Below are 19,622 nucleotides of genomic sequence, written 5' to 3'. Positions count from 1 at the left end.
GCCGCATAATAATATTAAATTCAGATTTTTCATTATTAATACCTAATTTTGAACGAAATTTTATTTTTTCCTGCTCTCCCGAACCTTTAAATTAAATTTGGTTAATGGCGGATTGTGCTCTAGAGAATTCTTATTCTGACAGCTGTTTTTAAAATTCTATGTTATTACCGCATTAGTAGAAAAATGCGTTTAAAAATGTAAAATTTCAAATTTCCCGCTCGAAATTCCGAAGATCTGTCACCTTTGCTCAAGTATTTTACAAAGTGAGGTTAGTTTAGACAATTTTCAGTCCCACCAACTTCGAAGTTTCGAGCGCGAAATTTGAAACTCCCCGTTATTAATCCGATTTTTCTTTGATTGATCTTAAAAATGTCTGCTGAATTAATAACCTCCGAAAGCCCAATCCGCTATCAACCGAATTTAATTAGCAGGAAAAAAATAAAACAGAAATTCCCAACAGCCGGAGCGAATTCCCCGTGTAAATTAGCGCCTCGGAAAAGCAATTGGGAATCCGCAAACCAGAAGTCGACAAAGAATGCTGGCATTTCTGCGTTTTTTAGGCGTTGGGGACTCCCGGTAAATTCCTTTTATAACTCGAGTTAATCGCCCACGTTCACCGGCGGCGTCAACAAACTGAAACGGTAGGAATTCCCCTGAGATGACGTCAAATTCTTAAGCGCATGTGTTAATTCAGTCGAAAAAACCCGGCAAAATAATCTGGAAAGTTATTACTCATTCAACGGTCAAACATTTTCCCAATTGCATTAAAATTTTGTGGATCATGGAAAATGAAAGTGAATTCTCTACATGTGGGATATGTGGAAAATACAATGATAAACTACTAAAACTGAATCTACAAGAAGAAGTATTAGTCGGAAAAGTCTTCAGATGTGTAAGTTTTTCACGCAGTTTCCCCAAAAAAACGATTATTATAAAGAAACCTTTCAGTTATCGCTCTGTTATCAATCTAGGACTATTTGCACCGCCTGCATGCAGAAACTCTACGACTTCAAAAGCTTCCTCAAAGACATCTTCTTGAACCAAACAAGACTCCAAACTCATGAGAGAAAAATGGAGGATCAAGACCAAACCGAACACATCGATCGGTTCAACTGCAGGTGCTCCAACTGCCAGAAGAAGTTTGGGGGCTTACCACTCCTGGTTGAGGTGATCGAGCGGAATGAAGACAAGACTGAAACAGCAAATCGCGACGAGCCAACCCCCTCGACTAGTCGAGACTTGTCCCCCAGCCCTAGTAGAAAAGTACTGAAATGCACCCATTGCGAAAAGAAGTTCAGTCATAAAGGAGACTACAATAAGCACCTCAGGAAGCATACAGGGGAGCAACCCTTCATGTGTTCAATTTGTGATCGAAAATTTGCTCATACTTCTAATTTAGCGAGACATTTGAGACTTCATAGTGGCGACAAACCTTTTACTTGTGAGAAATGTAATAAACAGTTCAGTCGGAAAGACAAGTTGGATTTGCATCGAAAAGGTAAAAGTTGCAATAAAACAAAATAATAGAATTAAAGATGAACTGTATTTAAGATTTTCATTAAAGTGGAATTTATTACCCGTTATAAACCGACTTTTTAACAATACCTGAAATGGGACAATGAACGTTCGACACCTTCTGGGAATCCCAATTTATGACGACAAAAAATCAAATCAAACGACGATTTCACGCGTGCCACCACAAAAAAATCGAACTTAAGTATAAAATACCATGTTTTCACTAATCTTATCTTCATTTTTAAACACACACGTTCAATTACGCGTCTTGTAAAAAATGAATATTCGTGACAGTTGTGACGTTTAATTGACAGTACTGACAGCAAAACGTGACAGCTAAATGACAGCTCAATGTAACCTCGGCGCCAAGTTTAAAATAGCGTTTTTTATCAACGCGATTCGGTCGATTTTCGGTGCGAAAATTACTTTGAGTTTACATCAATCGAAAGGGAAATTTGAGATCTATGAACTGGCAAAATCTCAGATTGGTCGGTCAATTACCTAGTTGCGAGTGGTGGTCAAAAAACAAAAAATTCCAAAATGAAAACTCGCCTTCTGAAACTTTGAGCGGCCGTACCTCTGTTATTTGTTGTCGTACGTTGAAATCTTGACCGTATTTGGATTCTGTGTGAAATTCTGCGTAAAATAAGCTCAAATGTTTAAGTTTGCTAGGAAAATAAGAGAAATATTGAGATTTATACATAATAACACAATATAACATAAAAACAATGTACATAAATTTCAAATCCATCTAATTCAGTTATTTGTTGACTGACGAGAAAGAAGGGTAGTTTTGGATTCAGCGCAAAATTCTGAGTAAAATGAGCACAAATACTTTCAATTTTCTCCGAAAACTTCAACAATTTCAAAATTTTCGACTTAAATTAAAAACGCATTCTTAACCAAAAAGTCGCGAGAAAAACAATGGCAAACCGTTTCTTTCGGTCGGTCGTAGTTTTGGAAACTTTGAACGGCCATAACTCAGTTATTTGTCTCCGTACGTTGATTTTATACCCGAATTTGGAATCTGCGCAAAATTCTGCGTAACATGAACCCCAATAACGCAAATTTACTCCAAAAATAAGCGAGATATCGACCGAATTTAATTCAGAAACCCAATTTTCGCATTTTTTGAATGAGAGCCATCTAGCGGAATAATGGCGAAGTTGTTAGTTCACGCGTTTCCTCACGAGATGGCTAATCTTTATTTAAATTTTCCCAATATTAATTTTATTTATTTATTCATTAAAACCACCAAATTCCATCTTATAAGTCACAAGTTGGTCGATGCATAATGCCCAGGATTCCGAGTCTTACGAATTTAGTCATAATTCCTACAACTATCAACTTTATTTTTAAAATACAAGAATAACTTATCAATATCACATTATAATATCACGAAATGAAGAACAACACTGCTAGACCCACCAAACTGCTCAACTTCGCCGTTTTGACCCTCGCAGCGCTGCTCGTCGGACAATAGTCCCTATACACATTCGGAAGCAGCTTCTTCAGGATGTTACCAAAGGTGCTCTGCGTCCCACACTCATTGAACTCCGTACTGTTAACATTCGGGACATAATCGCCACAGGTCGGGAACCCTGGAGGAACCAGCGGCATCTCCCCATCCTCCCCAATCTTGAAGACCAACGCCATCCCAACTTCAACGTGAAACTCAATGTGGCAGTGGAACAACCAGTACCCCGGATTCGTGGCTTTGAACCGGATGATCGTAAATCCGCCATCCGGGACAGTCACCGTGTCCTTCAAAGGCGCGTCCTGGAGGTTTCTTTGGATTTCTCCGTTGAGATCCATCCTGTGGACGTCGGAGACGTTGATGTGGGTCCCTAGACGCTCCATTGCCACGACGCGGAAAGAGTGTCCGTGTAGGTGAAAGGGGTGGTTGGCGTCGTACGCGTAACCCTTGTCGATGAGGACCATCTCCACCACCGTGTCCAGGGGGATCTGATGAAAAAAACTCGTTTTAAGCCCCTGGGAGGAACAAACTCACTTTGATGACATGTGTGCATTCGCAGAACTCCTTCTCGCAATCTCCAGCTGTGGTTTCGTTGCACAGCATCCTCTCCTCGATTTGGTGTCGTTGCGGAAGCAAAGGAAACGATTGCAGCTTCATCGAGATGTAATTCAGCTGCGGGGTTAAAACCTGCTGCAGAGGATTCTTCACTAGAACCTCAAACGTTACAAGAAGTCAAAAATTCGCGCCTTTTACCGTCGAAAAAGCCGTACGAGTCGTCGCGGTGATATACTGGGTGGTTCATTTTATAAAAATCGTACGACACGTAGTACTGGAAGTCGGCTCTGTCTTTTAACGCGTCGTCCCATTGGTCCAAAGAATGGAGTTGGGGTAAAGTGATGTAAGTGGTGTTGTCGGCTTCCGTCCCTTTGTTCAGAGGGTTCATTTGCTGAAAGAAAAAAAATTTTTTGCTGCTTGCTCAGACCGATGAGTGAAATTCGGCGGTGGATTCTTGTGTAAAAAAAGTACAAGAAAAACAGTGGTGAAAACCGCGACTTTTTATCTGTCTTAGTTTCGGAGTTATCAAGGTTTATGCATGGAGGAACTAAAAATTCTGTATTCGCAACTTTAAACGGTTCTGATTCGGTTATTTATTGGCGTACGTGAAAGTGTCGTTCAGTTTTGGAATCTGCGTGAAATTCTGCGTAAAATGAGTACAAATACTTTAAGATTATACATCATTTTACTCGCGAGATATCGACATCATAGTTTTAGCCATGAATTTTCGCGAAAAACTGCAACTTTCGACTATTGTAAAATCTAAGAACTATTTTTTATGTAAAAAATTGCGAGGAAAACGATGGCACAAACCGCATCTCAATATCTGTAATAGTTTCCGAGATATTGAGCACGAATTGTTTCGAACCTTCAAAAATTTGGCCCTCTGGCGACAACCTAAAAAATCAAACGGCTATAACTCAGTTATTCGTTGACGAAAATTAAACATTCTTACGGCTTTGGATTCAGCGCTACATTCTGCGTAAAATGAGCCGAAATTTATTGCGTTTGCTTAATTAATAAACGAGACATTGGCCAAAAACTGTTTTGAAGAGGTCATTTTGGGGTGATTTTCAATTACTATTTTCGAGGTGAAAACGACCTTTGTATTATACATCAATCAAAAGAGGTGCTCAAAATCTATCTACTGGCCGAATTTGAGATCTATCGTACAAATAGTTTACGAGTTATGGCCCAAAATCAAAAAATTGAAAAATTTTCATCGTTTGAGTCGGAATTTTTTTTCGTGAAAAATCGACTATCGAATTTTGGGCTTTTGAGCACTTTTTCTAACGTAAATTGAGGGGAGAAAAACGATGGCGCAAACCGCATCTCAATATCTCAAATAGTTTCCGAGATATTTAACTTTAAAAATTACGAAAAATGAAAATCAACTTTCCGAAACTTTGATCGGCCATACCTCAGTTATTTGTTGTCGGATCTGAATTTAAATCCCAGATTTGGAATCTGCGGAAAATTCTGCGCACACTGATGTATAATAACTCAAGTTTACTCCAAAAAACAAGCGAGAAATCGATATCAGAACATCGGCATAATCTTAGTCACGAATTTTCGCGAAAAACTCCAACTTTCGACTTTTGAATAATCCAAGAACGGTTTCTTAACCACAAAATCGCGAAAAAAACAATAGCAAAACCGTTTTTTTCGATCTGTTGTAATTTCAAAGATATTGAGCATTGAAAATTTAAAAAAAAAAATGGATGATAGCCACCTAGCGGGATAATACCGAAGTTGTTAGTTCACGCGTGTTCTCACCAGATGGCCAACTTTTTAATTTAAAATTAAACGCTTTTAATTCAGTTATTTTTTAACGTACGTGAAAAAGTCGCGCAGTTTTGGATTGTGCGCGAAATTCCGCTTAAAATGAGCACAAATACTTTCAATTTCCTCCAAAAATAAGCGAGAAATCGACCGAATTAGATTTGGAAAAAGAGAATTCTCAAGAGCACAATCCTCCTCCAACCAAATTTAGTCAAATGAAATAAAATCCCCGCTCCATCCAACTCACTTTGCCTTCTTTCTTAGAAGTGTCATAACTCGGCTCAGTTCGCGGATAAAACTCTTTGGCACTGTTGTATTCCAACACCGCAGTTTGATAGGCTTTGGTGAAGCGTTCGTCACAGTCCATCAGCCCCCTGAAGTGCATCCAATACACGTCTTTAGCTCGGTTTGCGTTTACCACAAAGTCGAATCTTTCTCCAGCGTACGACACCAAACTCTCCACTAAACAAAGAATGGAAATTCCATCGTAACACTAACAACCTCATCCGTACCAAAGACTTACCGTCTGTAGCATTGAAATCACTCCCATCGCTACTGATAACAGTCAGCGTGTGATTGTCGATAGACAGTTCAATCGGACAGTTCAAAAATCCCGCGTTTATCAACCGAAATCGGTACTTATATCCCTGTTCCACAGTAAATCTGGCAGTTGGGGTGAAGACTCCGGTGCTGTTTTCATCCCCAAAGCGCTTGAATCTCCCCATTCCGTTGACAAGAATTGTGTCGGGTTTGTTGTCCCCGTCGTTTTGCATATGCGACAGAAATTTGTCATTCCCAACTTGTTGAGTCCAGTCGAGGATCGTAATCACATGACTGGATAAATCGTAGTCGTAGAGGCCGCCATTGGGGTTGTCTTCTTCAGGGGTGCGAACAATAAAAGGCCCAAACGCCCCGTCCGACCGTTGGAACGCTTCAATTTAAAGAATGAGTTGAGTTCGATTCTAATCACGGTTAGTTCAGTTTTTAAAAATGAGAAAAAAAAATTAGCCATAATTTCTAATACGTAAGCGGAAAAGTTGGGTGACTTAATGACAGAAAGTATAAAAAAAAATCGTTTTGTTACTATGTAATACCAGATCTTGTGTTTCACTGATTTACCGACTCTTATAAAATTTATATGCCAAGAACGAAATTTAAATAAACAATTTTGTCATCTTAAAATTGGGACTGATGAAGGAGGAATTTTAATAATATATGTAAATATACAGAGTGTTCTTGAAATGCATGTACAAAAAAGTTCTGCACTATTCCAGGAGTATGAAGTATGAAAAACCAATTTTTAAATCAAAAACTGACAAGGTAAAATTAACCCCAATCCATGTATTTTCTACACCACTGGCAAAAAACGCATCTGAAATGTCTTGCTTCCAAAGCAACCAGCAACTCGATTTATTATTCACTTTTAAATCATAAGTAAATAAATTTAAATGTTAGTGTAATTTTATTTAGCTTTGAAAATTTTCCAACTCACAATTCCATATTCGAAACTTTGATCGCTCATAACTCAGTTATTTGGTGACCGATTTTAACGAATCCGGCTTTTTTGGAATCTACGTGAAAATCTGCGTAAGATGAGGTAATAACGCATGTTTACTCTAAAAAATAAGCGAGTTTTAGTCATGAATTTTCGCGAAAAACTCCAACTTTCGACTTTTGAAAAATCTAAGTACTATTTCTTATGTAAAAAATCGCGAGAAAAACGATGGCGCAAACCGCATCTCAATATCTGAAATGGTTTCCGAGATATCGAGCACGAATTGTTTTGAACCTTCAAAAATTTGGCTCTCTGGCGACCACCCAAAAATTCAAACGGCCATAACTCAGTAATTGGTCGACAAAAAGTAAAAAATCTTGCGGATTTGGATTCAGCGTGAAATTCTGCGCAAAATGAGCCAAAATTTGTTGAGTTTGTATAATAAATAAACGAGGCATTGGCCAAAAACTGTTTTGAAGAGGTCATTTTGAAGTGATTTTCAATCACTGTTTTCAAGGTGGAAACGACGTTTAATACCTTTGTATTATACATCAATCGAAAGAGGAGCTCAAAATCTATCTACTGGCCAAATTTGAGACCTATCGTAGAAATAGTTTACGAGTTATGGCCAAAATCAAAAAATTGAAAAATTTTCATCGTTTGAGTCGGAATTTTTTTTCGCGAAAAATCGACTATCGAATTTTGGACTTTTAAGCACTTTTTCTAACGTAAAATGAACCGAGAAAAACGATGGCGCAAATCGCATCTCAATATCTCTAATAGTTTCCGAGATTTTTAATTTTGAAAATTAGGAAAAATGAGAAAAAATGAAAATCAACTATCCGAAACTGTGATCGGCCATAACTCAGTTATTTGTTGTCGGATCTGAATTTAAATCCTAGATTTGGAATGTGCGTAAAATTCTGCGTTCACTGATGTATAATAACTCAAGTTTACTCTAAAAAACAAGCGAGATATCGATATGAGAAGTTTGGCCATAGTTTTAGTCATGAATTTTTGCGAAAATTTGCAACTTTCGACTATTGGAAAATCTAAAAACGATTTCTTATGTAAAAAATCGCGAGAAAAACGATGGCGCAAACCGCATCTCAATATCTGAAATGGTTTCCGAGATATCGAGCACGAATTGTTTTGAACCTTCAAAAATTTGGCCCTCTGGCGACAACCCAAAAATTCAAACGGCCATAACTCAGTAATTGGTTGACAAAAAGTAAAAAATCTTGCGGCTTTGGATTCAGCGTGAAATTCTGCGCAAAATGAGCCAAAATTTGTTGAGTTTGTATAATAAATAAACGAGGCATTGGCCAAAAACTGTTTTGAAGAGGTCATTTTGAAAGGATTTTCAATCACTGTTTTCAAGGTGGAAACGACGTTTAATACCTTTGTATTATACATCAATCAAAAGAGGAGCTCAAAATCTATCTACTGGCCAAATTTGAGACCTATCGTACAAATAGTTTACGAGTTATGGCCAAAATCAAAAAATTGAAAAATTTTCATCGTTTGAGTCGGAATTTTTTTTCGCGAAAAATCGACTATCGAATTTTGGACTTTTAAGCACTTTTTCTAACGTAAAATGAACCGAGAAAAACGATGGCGCAAATCGCATCTCAATATCTCTAATAGTTTCCGAGATTTTTAATTTTGAAAATTAGGAAAAATGAGAAAAAATGAAAATCAACTATCCGAAACTGTGATCGGCCATAACTCAGTTATTTGTTGTCGGATCTGAATTTAAATCCTAGATTTGGAATGTGCGTAAAATTCTGCGTTCACTGATGTATAATAACTCAAGTTTACTCTAAAAAACAAGCGAGATATCGATATGAGAAGTTTGGCCATAGTTTTAGTCATGAATTTTTGCGAAAATTTGCAACTTTCGACTATTGGAAAATCTAAAAACGATTTCTTATGTAAAAAATCGCGAGAAAAACGATGGCGCAAACCGCATCTCAATATCTGAAATGGTTTCCGAGATATCGAGCACGAATTGTTTTGAACCTTCAAAAATTTGGCTCTCTGGCGACCACCCAAAAATTCAAACGGCCATAACTCAGTAATTGGTTGACAAAAAGTAAAAAATCTTGCGGCTTTGGATTCAGCGTGAAATTCTGCGCAAAATGAGCCAAAATTTGTTGAGTTTGTATAATAAATAAACGAGGCATTGGCCAAAAACTGTTTTGAAGAGGTCATTTTGAAAGGATTTTCAATCACTGTTTTCAAGGTGGAAACGACGTTTAATACCTTTGTATTATACATCAATCAAAAGAGGAGCTCAAAATCTATCTACTGGCCAAATTTGAGACCTATCGTACAAATAGTTTACGAGTTATGGCCAAAATCAAAAAATTGAAAAATTTTCATCGTTTGAGTCGGAATTTTTTTTCGCGAAAAATCGACTATCGAATTTTGGACTTTTAAGCACTTTTTCTAACGTAAAATGAACCGAGAAAAACGATGGCGCAAATCGCATCTCAATATCTCTAATAGTTTCCGAGATTTTTAATTTTGAAAATTAGGAAAAATGAGAAAAAATGAAAATCAACTATCCGAAACTGTGATCGGCCATAACTCAGTTATTTGTTGTCGGATCTGAATTTAAATCCTAGATTTGGAATCTGCGTAAAATTCTGCGTTCACTGATGTATAATAACTCAAGTTTACTCTAAAAAACAAGCGAGATATCGATATGAGAAGTTTGGCCATAGTTTTAGTCATGAATTTTTGCGAAAATTTGCAACTTTCGACTATTGGAAAATCTAAAAACGATTTCTTACGTAAAAAATCGCGAGAAAAACGATGGCGCAAACCGCATCTCAATATCTGAAATGGTTTCCGAGATATCGAGCACGAATTGTTTTAAACCTTCAAAAATTTGGCTCTCTGGCGACCACCCAAAAATTCAAACGGCCATAACTCAGTAATTGGTTGACAAAAAGTAAAAAATCTTGCGGCTTTGGATTCAGCGTGAAATTCTGCGCAAAATGAGCCAAAATTTGTTGAGTTTGTATAATAAATAAACGAGGCATTGGCCAAAAACTGTTTTGAAGAGGTCATTTTGAAGTGATTTTCAACCACTGTTTTCAAAGTGGAAACGACGTTTAATACCTTTGTATTATACATCAATCGAAAGAGGAGCTCAAAATCTATCTACTGGCCAAATTTGAGACCTATCGTACAAATAGTTTACGAGTTATGGCCCAAAATCAAAAAATTGAAAAATTTTCATCGTTTGAGTCGGAATTTTTTTTCGCGAAAAATTGACTATTGAATTTTGGACTTTTAAGCACTTTTTCTAACGTAAAATGAACCGAGAAAAACGATGGCGCAAATCGCATCTCAATATCTCTAATAGTTTCCGAGATTTTTAATTTTGAAAATTAGGAAAAATGAGAAAAAATGAAAATCAACTATCCGAAACTGTGATCGGCCATAACTCAGTTATTTGTTGTCGGATCTGAATTTAAATCCTAGATTTGGAATCTGCGTAAAATTCTGCGTTCACTGATGTATAATAACTCAAGTTTACTCTAAAAAACAAGCGAGATATCGATATGAGAAGTTTGGCCATAGTTTTAGTCATGAATTTTTGCGAAAATTTGCAACTTTCGACTATTGGAAAATCTAAAAACGATTTCTTACGTAAAAAATCGCGAGAAAAACGATGGCGCAAACCGCATCTCAATATCTGAAATGGTTTCCGAGATATCGAGCACGAATTGTTTTGAACCTTCAAAAATTTGGCTCTCTGGCGACCACCCAAAAATTCAAACGGCCATAACTCAGTAATTGGTCGACAAAAAGTAAAAGATCTTCCGGATTTGGATTCAGCGTGAAATTCTGCGCAAAATGAGCCGAAATTTGTTGAGTTTGTATAATAAATAAACGAGGCATTGGCCAAAAACTGTTTTGAAGAGGTCATTTTGAAGTGATTTTCAATCACTGTTTTCAAGGTGGAAACGACGTTTAATACCTTTGTATTATACATCAATCAAAAGAGGAGCTCAAAATCTATCTACTGGCCAAATTTGAGACCTATCGTACAAATAGTTTACGAGTTATGGCCCAAAATCAAAAAATTGAAAAATTTTCATCGTTTGAGTCGTAATTTTTTTTCGCGAAAAATCGACTATCGAATTTTGGACTTTTAAGCACTTTTTCTAACGTAAAATGAACCGAGAAAAACGATGGCGCAAATCGCATCTCAATATCTCTAATAGTTTCCGAGATTTTTAATTTTGAAAATTAGTAAAAATGAGAAAAAATGAAAATCAACTATCCGAAACTGTGATCGGCCATAACTCAGTTATTTGTTGTCGGATCTGAATTTAAATCCTAGATTTGGAATCTGCGTAAAATTCTGCGTTCACTGATGTATAATAACTCAAGTTTACTCTAAAAAACAAGCGAGATATCGATATGAGAATTTTGGCCATAGTTTTAGTAATGAATTTTTGCGAAAATTTGCAACTTTCGACTTTTGGAAAATCTAAAAACGATTTCTTATGTAAAAAATCGCGAGAAAAACGATGGCGCAAACCGCATCTCAATATCTGAAATGGTTTCCGAGATATCGAGCACGAATTGTTTTGAACCTTCAAAAATTTGGCTCTCTGGCGACCACCCAAAAATTCAAACGGCCATAACTCAGTAATTGGTTGATAAAAAGTAAAAAATCTTGCGGCTTTGGATTCAGCGTGAAATTCTGCGCAAAATGAGCCAAAATTTGTTAAGTTTGTATAATAAATAAACGAGGCATTTGCCAAAAACTGTTTTGAAGAGGTCATTTTGAAGTGATTTTCAATCACTGTTTTCAAAGTGGAAACGACGTTTAATACCTTTGTATTATACATCAGTCGAAAGAGGAGCTCAAAATCTATCTACTGGCCAAATTTGAGACCTATCGTACAAATAGTTTACGAGTTATGGCCCAAAATCAAAAAATTGAAAAATTTTCATCGTTTGAGTCGGAATTTTTTTTCGCGAAAAATTGACTATTGAATTTTGGACTTTTAAGCACTTTTTCTAACGTAAAATGAACCGAGAAAAACGATGGCGCAAATCGCATCTCAATATCTCTAATAGTTTCCGAGATTTTTAATTTTGAAAATTAGGAAAAATGAGAAAAAATGAAAATCAACTATCCGAAACTGTGATCGGCCATAACTCAGTTATTTGTTGTCGGATCTGAATTTAAATCCTAGATTTGGAATCTGCGTAAAATTCTGCGTTCACTGATGTATAATAACTCAAGTTTACTCTAAAAAACAAGCGAGATATCGATATGAGAAGTTTGGCCATAGTTTTAGTCATGAATTTTTGCGAAAATTTGCAACTTTCGACTATTGGAAAATCTAAAAACGATTTCTTACGTAAAAAATCGCGAGAAAAACGATGGCGCAAACCGCATCTCAATATCTGAAATGGTTTCCGAGATATCGAGCACGAATTGTTTTGAACCTTCAAAAATTTGGCTCTCTGGCGACCACCCAAAAATTCAAACGGCCATAACTCAGTAATTGGTCGACAAAAAGTAAAAAATCTTACGGCTTTGGATTCAGCGTGAAATTCTGCGCAAAATGAGCCAAAATTTGTTAAGTTTGTATAATAAATAAACGAGGCATTTGCCAAAAACTGTTTTGAAGAGGTCATTTTGAAGTGATTTTCAATCACTGTTTTCAAAGTGGAAACGACGTTTAATACCTTTGTATTATACATCAGTCGAAAGAGGAGCTCAAAATCTATCTACTGGCCAAATTTGAGACCTATCGTACAAATAGTTTACGAGTTATGGCCCAAAATCAAAAAATTGAAAAATTTTCATCGTTTGAGTCGGAATTTTTTTTCGCGAAAAATTGACTATCGAATTTTGGACTTTTAAGCACTTTTTCTAACGTAAAATGAGGGGAGAAAAACGATGGCGCAAACCGCATCTCAATATCTCAAATAGTTTCCGAGATATTTAACTTTAGAAATTACGAAAAATGAGGAAAAATGAAAATCAACTTTCCGAAACTTTGATCGGCCATACCTCAGTTATTTGTTGTCGAATCTGAATTTCAATCCCAGATTTAGAATCTGTGGAAAATTCTGCGTACACTGATGTATAATAACTCAAGTTTACTCGAAAAAATGAGCGAGAAATCGATATTCGAACATTGCCATAGTTTTAGTCACGAATTTTCGCTAAAAACTCCAACTTTCGACTTTTGAGAAATCCAAGAACGGCTTCTCAACCAAAAAATCGCGAGAAAAACGATGGCAAAAACCGTATTTTTCGATCTGTCGTAATTTCGACGATATTGAGCATTGAAAATTTTAAATTTTTTTGCATGATAGCCATCTAGCGGGATAATACAGAAGTTGTTAGTTCACGCGTGTTCTCACCAGATAGCCAACATTTTGATTTAAAATTAAACGCTTTTAATTTAGTTATTTATTAACGTACGTGAAAACGTCGCCCAGATTTGGATTCTGCGTAAAATGAGCACAAATACTTTCAATTTCCTCCGAAAATAAGCGAGAAATCGACCGAATTAGATTTGGAAAAAGAGAATTTTATATCCATCAAATAAACTGTTATTGAGCTTATTTTAAACAAACTTTCTAAGTTAATTTTGAAACAAAACGTGTTTTAAATAAAAGCGAGTTTCATCATGCACAATTGTTAAAAATGGCCAATTTTTTTCGCAATTTTATTATTTGGATTACCCGTGCAATTTCACCATCTTACCGGAGTGCGAGTGCCAGAAGTGCGTCCCGGAATTCCGCACGTTAAAGTGGTACCGGAAAGTCGTCCCCGGATGAATGGGGCATTGGGTCACGAACGGCACCCCGTCCATATAAGGGCTGTTTCTCTGGTGGTGGCCGTGCCAGTGAATCGTCGTGCTTTCACTAGGTAAGCGATTGACCACATCTATGATGACTTCGTCGCCGAGACAGACCTGGAATCACCGGAAATAAAATCGTTTGCGTTTAAAAACAACTCCGGTGACACCTCAATTAGAGGTCCGGGCATTCTTCGGTTGACCACGACGACGGGTCTTCTGTTACCATCAGCTGGGAGGCAGTCGCTCCGGTAGCAATCCTCGATGGTAAAGGGACAGTCGTGACAGGCTTTGTTGAGGGTGTGGTACCATTCTACTGCAAAAGTGTATCTGCAGGTCATGGGGACGGCGTCCTTCATGCATTTTCGGGTGCAGGGGTGGCTGCCGTTGAGGAGGACGTACTCCACCAAGTCGGTTATGTTGTCGTTACCTGTAAGGTACAGATTTTGTAATTTTTCCTTGCGGGAACACCGCCAAACAATGAAGATTAGAATATAATCTTTGAGTGACGTCGATTATTAAAACTCACCATTGTAAATAATACTGTAGGCGAAATTTTGATCAAACCAGACTATGATGGTGATGAGAAGAAACTTCCTCATAATTCCCTAAAAATGTTAAAATTAGCGACATAAAATTGATAATTAGTACAATTTTTACGTTCATTTTGTGCATGCTATCTCATAAATGGCTTAGACTAACATTAGTACCACTTTTTAATGATGAGATAAAGTTAGGATTATCACAAATTACTTAATTTTTATTGTGTTTTTATTTTAACTTAAAGAGTGAATTGTCACGTCAAAAATAAATGACTTCGTGATGCTAATTTGGAATCTGCGGGAAATTCTGCGTAAAATGAGCCCAAATAACGACAATTTGCTTCAAAACTAAGCGAGAAATTGACCGAAGAGACTTTACCATGCTTTTAGTCGTGAATTTTCCATTTCCGGATGATAAAAAATCGCCAAAAAAAAATTCATTGTCAAAACGCTCATTCTAATTATAAGTTTAATGATCCCAGGGTATTATTACTTTTTTATTAATAAATTCTGTCTAATAGAAACACACGCAAGGCCGTCATTGCCATGCTAATAAGAAGCTAGCTGAGGACAAATACTTAATTCGATTCATGGCTTTTTTGTTTCGAGATGATAATGAGGTTTTTCCGAGGTTTTTGCTGCGAAACTGACCTAGCATAGTTATGGACCAATGCGCGTGGATATAAATGTCGATATCTCGCTTATTTGAGGGACAATCTTGAATTGTTGGTCTCGTTTTACGCAGATTTTCACGCTGAATCTAAAACTGTAAGATATTTTCTTGTACGGCAATAAATGGCCGAATTAGAAGCGTTTAAAGTTGCGGATGGTGAATTTGGTTCCGAATTGTGAAAAGAGCTCGATAACTCCGCAACTGAGGCAGAAGGAAAGATGCGGTTTTTACCATCGTTTTTCTCGTGCTCTTTAGATAAGAATTCGGTTTTAAAATCGCGGATTAAAAAATTTTGACGATAAAAATCACATGTTACATCTATGCAAAATTTGAAAAATGTCGAAAAAAAATATTTTTTACAAATCAAATTCTGTCGATATCTTTCTTGATTACGAGGGAATTTTAAACAATTAGTGCTCATTTTACGCAGAATTTCACGCAGAATCCAAAACTGAACGACATTTTCACGTACGTCAATAAATAATAGGATTAGAAGCGTTCAAAATCTCTGTAGCAAATTTTGGTTTGACAAACCCTCACCAATCGCTAAAAATGACATTTTTAAAGCGCCGCGAGGCCAAAAGTTTCGAGTTTTGATCAAAAAGATAAATTTTAGTGTAATGTCGACCCATTTTACCCCTAATAAAAATGAAAAACTCACCACTCCATGTTTAGAACATGTTTAAATTTCGGATTTCTGATAACGGAAACTGGAGGAACTCAAAGCATAACTTTCAAACTGAATTGTTTTTTGTAGACAGTTACCTTAATTATTTATGTACAAGGACAAATACAAGTAAGTTTATAGAGAGATAAGAACTTAAAAACACCGTTTCATCACTTGCGAATATAATTGCAGGTGGAATATCGCAAAAATGATAAAAACTCCACTGACGTTCCAGCATAAATAAATAGCGTTGGCTTGGTGATAACCAGTTTGATGCAATTTTCGTCATTTTCTTCTTTCTATTTCTTTTTTTCCAGCTTGACAAATGACAGATTCATAACATAATAAATAATATATTAAAAAAAATTCGCACTAGAAGCTTGAAAATATTGACTAAGACGTCGATTTCTGACGCAAATCCATCAGATCAATCAAGGACGTACCTTCAGGTGAGTAATAACAATAAAACAACGCTTTTCCGAAGAGCGAGCATCATTTCAGTGCGTGTTCTATGCAAACTTGTGGCAATGATCAATTCATTTTATAAATCGGCAATATCTATGTAAACTCCTGCAGTGATGTAACATCAATAAAATATCTTTGAATTCGCTTCTAAACTGAATGGAAGATTTTAATTTCTAGGCATGGGAAGACCGTCGACCACTTTCACCGTTTTATAATGAGCAATTGCAATGCTGCAAGATTTAATAGTGTGTGACAAAAGAAGTGTTCACGTGCTTAGAACAGGCAGCGGCGAAAGAAATGAGCTCATGGGCGAGATGGCCCGGAATATTGTAAATTTGTAAATGCGCACTAAGTTTTTTTACACGGCCGTCGGTTCATGACCTCGGTTGTTTGGTGTCGGAGGTGGATTTTGAGCCCGGATTTGGATTCTGCGCGAAATTCTGCGTTAAATGAGCCGCAATAACGAGAGTTTGGTGCAAAAATAAGCGAGAAATGAGCGAAGTTTGACATGTTTTTTTCAAAAAAATCAAATTTTCGGCTTTTGGTAAATGTAAAAATGGATTCTTATCTAAAAAATCGCGAGGAAAAAGATGTCAAAAACCGTTTCCTTCGATCTGTCGTAGTTTCCGATATATTGGGCACTGAAGGTTTCAAACGTTCAAAAATTTGGCCCTCTGGCGACTACCCAAAAATTCAAACGGCCATAACTCAGTTATTTGTTGACGAAAATTAAAAATTCTTACGGATTTGGATTCAGCGCTAAATTCTGCATAAAATGAGCCGAAATTTGTTGAGTTTGCTTAATAAATAAAGAAGGCATTGGCCAAAAACTGTTTTGAAAAAGTTATTTTGGGGTGATTTTCAATCACCGTTTCCAAGGTGAAAACGACGTTTAATGCCTTTGTGTTACATCAATAGAAAGAGGAGCTCGAAATCTATCTACTGGCCAAATTTGAGATCGATCGGACAAATAGTTCACAAGCTATGGCTAAAAATAAAAAAAATGAAAAATTTTTATCGTTTGAATCGGATTTTTTTTTCGCAAAAAATCGACTATCGAATTTTGGGCTTTTGAGAACATTTTCTAACGTAGAATGAGCCGAGAAAAAGAATGGCACAAACCGCATCTCAATATCTCAAATAGTTTCCGAGATATTTAACTTTAAAAATTAGGAAAAATGAGGAAAAATGAAAATCAACTTTCCGAAACTTTGATCGGCCATAACTTAGTTATTTGTTGTCGGATCTGAATTTAAATCTTAGATTTGGAATATGCGGAAAATTCTGCGTACAGTGATGTATAATAACTCAAGTTTACTCCAAAAAACAAGCGAGAAATCGATATCAGAACATCGGCATAATCTTAGTCACGAATTTTCGCGAAAAACTCCAACTTTCGACTTTTATAAAATCTAAAAACGGTTTCTTAGCTAAAAAATTGCGAGAAAAACGATTCCGAAAACGGTTCCTTGATATTCGTCTTAATTCCGGAGATATCGAGCAAAATCGTTTCCGGAGCGCCAAAATTTTGGCCTCCTGACGACAACCCAAAATTTTAAACGACTCTAATTCAGTTACTTGTTGGCTGACTAGAAAAACAAGGGTGGTTTTGGATTCAGCGCGAAATTCTGCATAAAATGAGTATTTTAAGGGTCATTTTCAAGACGCTGCTTCGGGGCGAAAACTGTGTTAAGTGTTATTGAATTATATATCGATCGAAAAAACAGCTCGAGATCTATCAACTGACCAAATCTCAGATCGATGGAGCAAGTAGTTTACGAGGGACGGTCGAAAAACGAAAAATTTAAAACTTTTCCATCGATTGAGTCGCAAAATTTTTTTGCCGAAAAAATTAACTATCGAATTTTCTACTTTTGAACACATATTCTGAAGTCAAATAAGCCGAAAAAACCAATGGTAAAACCGTTTCCCAAAATCTTTTGTAGTTTCTGAGCTATCCAACTCAAAATCCAATATCCAAAAATTTGATCGCTCATAACTCAGTTATTTCTCACCTATTTGGAATCTACGTGAAATTCTGCGTAAAATGAGCTATAGTTTGCTCCAAAATGACGCCAAAAGTCGGCAGTGTAAAAAAACATAGCGCGCATGAACAAATTAAGGTAGTTATGTTGAACCACATTTGTTTTCATTATTTTTCAACTCACCCCGAAACAAAACAAACGAACAAACACACCAGAAAATTCTCCTCACTTCGAGCGACTAAATTTCGGTCAAAACACGTCACAAAATCACCACAAAAGAGGTGCTATGTCACATGCTATGGGATCAAAATTTCAAACTGACTGCCATTGGGATAAGAAAATTGGTGAGATATCCATGTGAAATACTACTAAAATGATGGAAGGGGGAGCACGTACACATGCAAAAGTACCCGGATTTTGACGTCCGGAGTATCGCCTGGGAGAACCCAAGTTCATTAGAGGTGCCATTTAAGAAGAGTAAACAATTATCTCTGCGTTTGCAAAAACGATTTGATTCAAATTGAGTTGTTTCGACCACCGAAACCCGCTTTTCATTAAATCTAGGTTAAAATTGCTATCTGGATTTTATAGTGGTGAAAGCAAGGTCGTCACGTAATGTGTGTGTTTTAAGATATACCGAATCCGACAGTTTGTTTAGGAATATATTTAAGAAGAGAAATTAATTGTGTCTAAATAAACGTGCAACTATTAAAATTAAGATAATTGCCGGCTTCTCCTTTTCACACAATTAAATTGCTAATGAATTCATGTAAATTAATTTCGAAATAAGTGTTATCAACTTTAATGGCATGTGATTAAATCAGGTCTCTATCAATTACGTTCTTTCCTCTTCCCAAACGCTCAGAGATGCTCGCTTATGAGTAATCGGGTTTTCCCCCGCTGCGGACTCCCAGAAAAACCAATTTTATCGAATAAAAAGGTAAAAGGTAAAGTTTATCAAAGTCTTGCGTCACAAGAGCGGTAAATGCTGGGTGTCGTCATCTCGTGCTTAATGTTTTCGACCTTATTAAGCGAAGGAAATGAAGAACAGGAAATTGCGGTTTATTTTCGCGAAAAGGCCGACCGGTTTTGCAAGGATTTATTATTGTTTTTCATTGTGTAAATCGGAGATTCTTGGGTGTAAATTAGGCTTTCGGTTTGTAAAACAATACTTAAATCTAGTTGTCTGGGGCGACCACGTTGTAAAGTCAATTTTTCTTGCAGAGGATTTTTTTGGAGGCGCCAAATTTGAATTGCGGCTCTGTGATTGGTCGTTCAGTTAGTTTGGTTGCAAATGTCAAAATTTTCATCCTGCAATTCGCTCAGGTTGCAAATGTTGTTAATTTAAGGGTTTGGGGTACAAAAGACGATCGTGGAAGTTCTGTCAATTGAATGTGTCGGAAATAACACTGAATTCTGGAGAGACAATAATGCCAACCTTGTCATCTTGAAATTTCCAAAACTAATTCATCAAGATTCCAACTTTCAATGAAAAAATAACTGTGAAAGTGGCCCCTTTGACATTTGTGATCTTGGGTGGACGGGCATTTGCAACCAAACTAACTGAGCGACAAATCACAGAGCCGCTTTTTAAATTTGGCGCCTCCAAAAAAAACTC

At 36.6% G+C, this 19,622-nt stretch overlaps 2 protein-coding genes and 1 long non-coding RNA gene across 6 annotated transcripts; 2 read left to right on the top strand and 1 right to left on the bottom strand.

The window, feature by feature from the left end:
- The first annotated feature begins 781 nt into the window (after nt 1–781).
- On the top strand, nt 782–1,680 carry LOC148173446 (uncharacterized). The gene is made up of 2 exons (XM_088038980.1): nt 782–892; nt 949–1,680. The coding sequence occupies exons 1-2, from the start codon at nt 782–784 to the stop codon at nt 1,522–1,524; spliced, it is 687 nt and encodes a 228-aa protein (XP_087895106.1). The 3' UTR covers nt 1,525–1,680.
- Nucleotides 1,681–2,872: 1,192 nt separating this feature from the next.
- Nucleotides 2,873–18,406, bottom strand: LOC148173444 (multicopper oxidase 3-like). 3 transcript variants are annotated; one of them, XM_088038219.1, is made up of 9 exons: nt 15,549–15,563; nt 14,202–14,280; nt 13,843–14,102; nt 13,579–13,789; nt 5,853–6,260; nt 5,577–5,791; nt 3,746–3,938; nt 3,527–3,699; nt 2,873–3,480 (listed from the first exon to the last, which is right to left on the bottom strand). In XM_088038219.1, the coding sequence occupies exons 2-9, from the start codon at nt 14,272–14,274 to the stop codon at nt 2,911–2,913; spliced, it is 2,103 nt and encodes a 700-aa protein (XP_087894345.1). In that variant the 5' UTR covers nt 14,275–14,280; nt 15,549–15,563; the 3' UTR covers nt 2,873–2,910. The 3 variants fall into 3 exon arrangements, with proteins under 3 accessions (XP_087894345.1, XP_087894343.1, XP_087894344.1); XM_088038217.1 differs by lacking the exon at nt 15,549–15,563 and adding an exon at nt 18,244–18,406 and having other exon boundaries at nt 2,874–3,480; XM_088038218.1 differs by lacking the exon at nt 15,549–15,563 and adding an exon at nt 18,188–18,246 and having other exon boundaries at nt 2,874–3,480.
- Nucleotides 15,795–16,978, top strand: LOC148173445 (uncharacterized). Of its 2 annotated transcripts, none has more exons than XR_015770225.1 (2): nt 15,795–16,003; nt 16,197–16,978. It is a non-coding gene; the product is annotated as an uncharacterized LOC148173445 (long non-coding RNA). The 2 variants fall into 2 exon arrangements; XR_015770224.1 differs by having other exon boundaries at nt 16,056–16,978.
- Nucleotides 18,407–19,622: the final 1,216 nt, after the last annotated feature.

Source organism: Gnatocerus cornutus, chromosome 6, assembly GCF_029298725.1.
Source record: "Gnatocerus cornutus isolate USDA-ARS CGAHR chromosome 6, icGnaCorn1.1, whole genome shotgun sequence".
Taxonomy (NCBI): Eukaryota; Metazoa; Arthropoda; class Insecta; order Coleoptera; family Tenebrionidae; genus Gnatocerus; species Gnatocerus cornutus.
Note: the sequence above shows the minus strand (reverse complement) of the source record. Positions and strands in the feature narration are given on the sequence as shown.